This window comes from Saccoglossus kowalevskii, chromosome 18 (genome assembly GCF_978046115.1).
Source record: "Saccoglossus kowalevskii chromosome 18, keSacKowa6.1, whole genome shotgun sequence".
NCBI lineage: Eukaryota > Metazoa > Hemichordata > Enteropneusta > Harrimaniidae > Saccoglossus > Saccoglossus kowalevskii.
The window spans coordinates 27768716-27772671 of record NC_140658.1 but is presented as its reverse complement, the minus strand read 5'-3'; the positions used below and the strand labels follow the sequence as shown (position 1 = coordinate 27772671).

Genomic DNA, 3956 nt, shown 5'->3' with positions numbered 1-3956 from the left:
TTCTAAACTGGTTGTCACGTGCTCGAGGCAATTGACCACGCAAAAAGGCACTGGCATGATATTGAAAGCATGGAACATCTGTCTGTGTAATTCGAGGTAATTCACGCTCACTGTACGCGGAGAGGTAAATGTGATCACCGTGTCTCTGTCGCAGCCTTTGTAGTACGCGAGAGTTTATATGCTGTTGATGAATCGTGAAGTTTGGCTCAATTCCGTGTTTTGACAAAACAGTCACATATGAGAGGAAATATCGGATATCACCGTTATCTTCTCCGCGTGTAATCTTGTGCGTGATTTTGTTCTCTTACGAGAGTACGTGGTCGTCGTATACTGCCTCAGCTGATCCCTGGGACACGGATACACAAAGGTAAGTCTAATACTCCAAACCACATACGCAATGATCAACCAGTTACAAATAAATCCTCAAGCATGGAAGATATTTTAAATTGAAGCCGAGGTGCGTTTAATTTTATTGTATTCAGATTGTCGTAAAGCTTCTAAAATTATATTTATGCCTCAGGCAGCTTTTTAAAAAGTAATTTTTTTTTTCACGAAAGACGACAAACTTCATAATTTTCAAAGAGAACCAGAATTAGCAGCATATACGTATATACATATACATTTTACGTGTATTTTGTTTAATATTTGCCAATTTTAAAAAATCGCAATGCGTTTGCATCGCACCTGCAGTTGCGTTGTGACCTCGCCCTGTCGATGACATGTCGGCAAAGATAGGAAAACTGCCACTGTTCTTAATAATTTAGTTTCTCTTTCTATATATATATATATACAAATATTTTTTCACACATAAATAACTTAAACAGTTTAGTTCGTTTTGTTTTATCATTTAGCTGCTAGAGAGGGACTGTTTCCCGAGAAATTGTGGATGATGCTGGCAACCAACGAAGGGCGTACTGTATTTCAAAACATCGAGTCTGTTGCTTAGATATATTCGAAATTGGAATTTCCTGTGTTTACGCAGAGTACTGGTCTCTTAATTGTGTCACCCACTTAACAACGAAAAAAACACTGATTTGTGCACAATATTATGATTCAACAATCCAGTGCGCCAGTCACCATCGCTAGACTGACATAGGACAACAAGGACATAATGATGTTAAATCACGTTGCCATGGAAATAATTGAGCGTCGCGATGTTTCACAGCCGTTTAACCTCTGGCGAACATTGATTAATTCTGCAATTAATTGTCTGTGATCGTAAGGGTTTTTCGCAAAAAAAGTATACACGCCCGGATGTGAGACGGTGACCATCACTTTATGGTTTACTAAATGCAGTGAATTGTGCGTTATGTGGAAAGACCTACCCACGTGAATTGGTCAAAGGACATCATGTCTGTGGAGGCAATAGTCCAAACGTTTGTCATCACCGTTATATGCGTTTTGGCGGTTTTAGGAAATATCATAAACATAACCGTACTGTCACAGACACATGCAATTCCTCAACCGACCAGGTGTTTTATGATCTCACTGGCAGCCTCCGACTTGGGAGTTGGAATCTTTAGTTCATTCTCCATTCCCGTGGCAATCACACAGACTTGGGTGTATGGCAATGTTTGGTGTGTTTTCTGTGGTATGCAGCTTCATGCGTTCACGTCAACGTCGATTGTGTCATTGATGTTCATAAGTGTAGACCGATTCATAGCCATAAATATGCCTTTCCGATACCTGCGCTGGTTTACAGTGCGTCGGGTATGTGTCGCCATCGTCGCCAAGTGGGTCCTTCTCGAGCTCTATGCCGTTATTCTTGGATCGTTGTTTGATGAGTTCTACGATTTCTTAGAAGCTGCCAATATATGTTATGGCAGCTATGGAAAAGACGAATTTAAGGGTCTAACAATATTAACTATGACTGTTTTTGTATATTTGCCTTGTGTAGCATTCATTTGTATTTATTTAAGAATTATTCAGATTGCCAGAAACCACGCCCGCAGAATAGACGACCAAGCGGTTGCTAACGATGGCCCTAAACTCGGAATATCCAACCGCCGCAATTTGAAAGCTGCTAAAATGTTCTTAGTAGTGAGCGGTGGTTTCTCGTTTACTTGGATTCCGTACGCTATTACTTCTGTGATATATGCATCTACGTCAAAGTCAGTCGACGCATGGCTCGCATTCATCGTTTTATGGCTAGGAACTGCAAGTAGTGTTTGTAACGTTATAATATACAGTGTGATGAACAGAGCTTTCCGGGCTCGGGTGAAAGAAATTGTCCGACTGTGCTTCAAATGCCGAATTAAACGTGTTTTTCACGTTAACGACCACGCAGGTTCCGTATCTCCCGTCGGAGCAGACGTCGATAGCGACAGCGGAACGTACAATCCGCGCCCAGATAGACCATCAAGCGGCGATTTCCCAAGTTTACAGTTTGACACTTTTCAAGGAACCTCGCTGGGAATCGATTCCGAATCCGTCACGCGGCGGGACGTCGAAATCCAAGTTTCAGAAGAAAGCTTGGAAATGCGACTGAAGGAGACGACGACGCCAGATGTTGATATCCAGAATTTAGACCAGCTGGGAACACTGGAAGATATAGAATACGACTGAATGTGGCAATACATATCTCATAACATTTTAGTAATAACTCAGGTGGCTGTTAGCGAAACATAATTATTAAGGCAATATTAAGTTTTGAGCATGTTTAAATAATTTGCTATTAACGAAGCGCACGCGCACTAGCATTTTAAAACACTGTTATGGTTGCTGTCAAAACAATATTTTTAATTGTCGATAAATCATACCCTAATGCTGTTTTTAAATAAAGAAGCGATATTAAACAAAACTATTTTAAAATTCTCAAAAATACTCCAAGTTATAGATACTACTTGTTTTATATAAAGTGACCTCGTCGTTAAATGTACATTCCAAATTCGCTCATCCCAACTAAGGTAATCTATAACGAAGAGTCGTTACAATTTGACAAACATCGGTGGTAGCGTCGATTAGCGCTTAGTGATTAGTATTTTATAGACGACTTAAACATTTCATTCAGTCCAGTATTTTGAAAGATTGCGCGGTGTTCTTATGACGATAACGGCCGCCAACTTGCGTCCTCCAGATGAGTCGAAACATATGCACAAGGCAGAATTTGAAAAAAAAACACCCCCCAAAAAACTTGTCAACAAACAAGCTTTTCCCTGGTCGGCCTGACTATATTGGGCAATCATGCACAATCTCGCAAGTATCTTCGCCTCGTCCTCTGGTGATAACGCGCTTTTATGACTTTAAAGGGCGGCGGTCGTCGCGCAGCGCGTGTTCGAAATGTGTATAAACCATCACTATATACGTCATAATAAGATCATATCGAACACGACGCGACGACCACCGTGAAATGAATGTCTTTAACATCGTCGCATTTGTTTTTATGTGATTTTGAACGGGTGGATATTAAATCTTAACGAATCATCGCCGTAAACAACGCTCTGATTGCACCCACTTACATCACTACTTTATCACATTAGTACACTTCGAACGTTCTATGATCACCCATAACGTGCTAAAAACACGTCGCATTCAATCGCATTTTTTTAAAATTTACCAAGCTTAAGAGTGCAAGTCAGAGTCAATTTCTCGTGCTCTTAATGATATTGATTTGTAGAAACGATTTATTAAATAACAAAATGCAGTTATTCTTGCCCATGGACAAATGGAAAAACGAGGCCGATCATGCGCACGCAATAAATAGATATGTACTATACAGACTACTTAAATACCCCTTGAAAACGGAACAAGTACGGTTAATGCACCATTTCATAATGCGTGCTATAATTCCGGCGATACTTCACTAAGAGACCAGCGAGTGACATGACAACGAAACAGTTGATAGAAACCATGCAGTCAACATCTTTTTTATATGTACAGAGATTGATATATGGATGTCATTTACAGAATACCCAAATTGAATATCACGTTAATTTGTCTCTATTAAATATATGTAT

At 40.0% G+C, this 3956-nt stretch overlaps 1 protein-coding gene across 1 annotated transcript; it reads left to right on the top strand.

Annotated features, from left to right (window-relative positions):
- Positions 1-1350: 1350 nt before the first annotated feature.
- LOC146731998 (trace amine-associated receptor 6-like) lies at positions 1351-2565 on the top strand. The gene has a single exon (XM_085493050.1). The coding sequence runs from the start codon at positions 1351-1353 to the stop codon at positions 2563-2565; it is 1215 nt and encodes a 404-aa protein (XP_085349176.1).
- The last annotated feature ends 1391 nt before the right edge of the window (positions 2566-3956 follow it).

Coding starts and splice junctions, on each gene's coding strand:
- LOC146731998 (XM_085493050.1), top strand. CDS start 1,351: ATGTCTGTGGAGGCAATAGTCCAAACGTTTGTCATCACCGTTATATGC.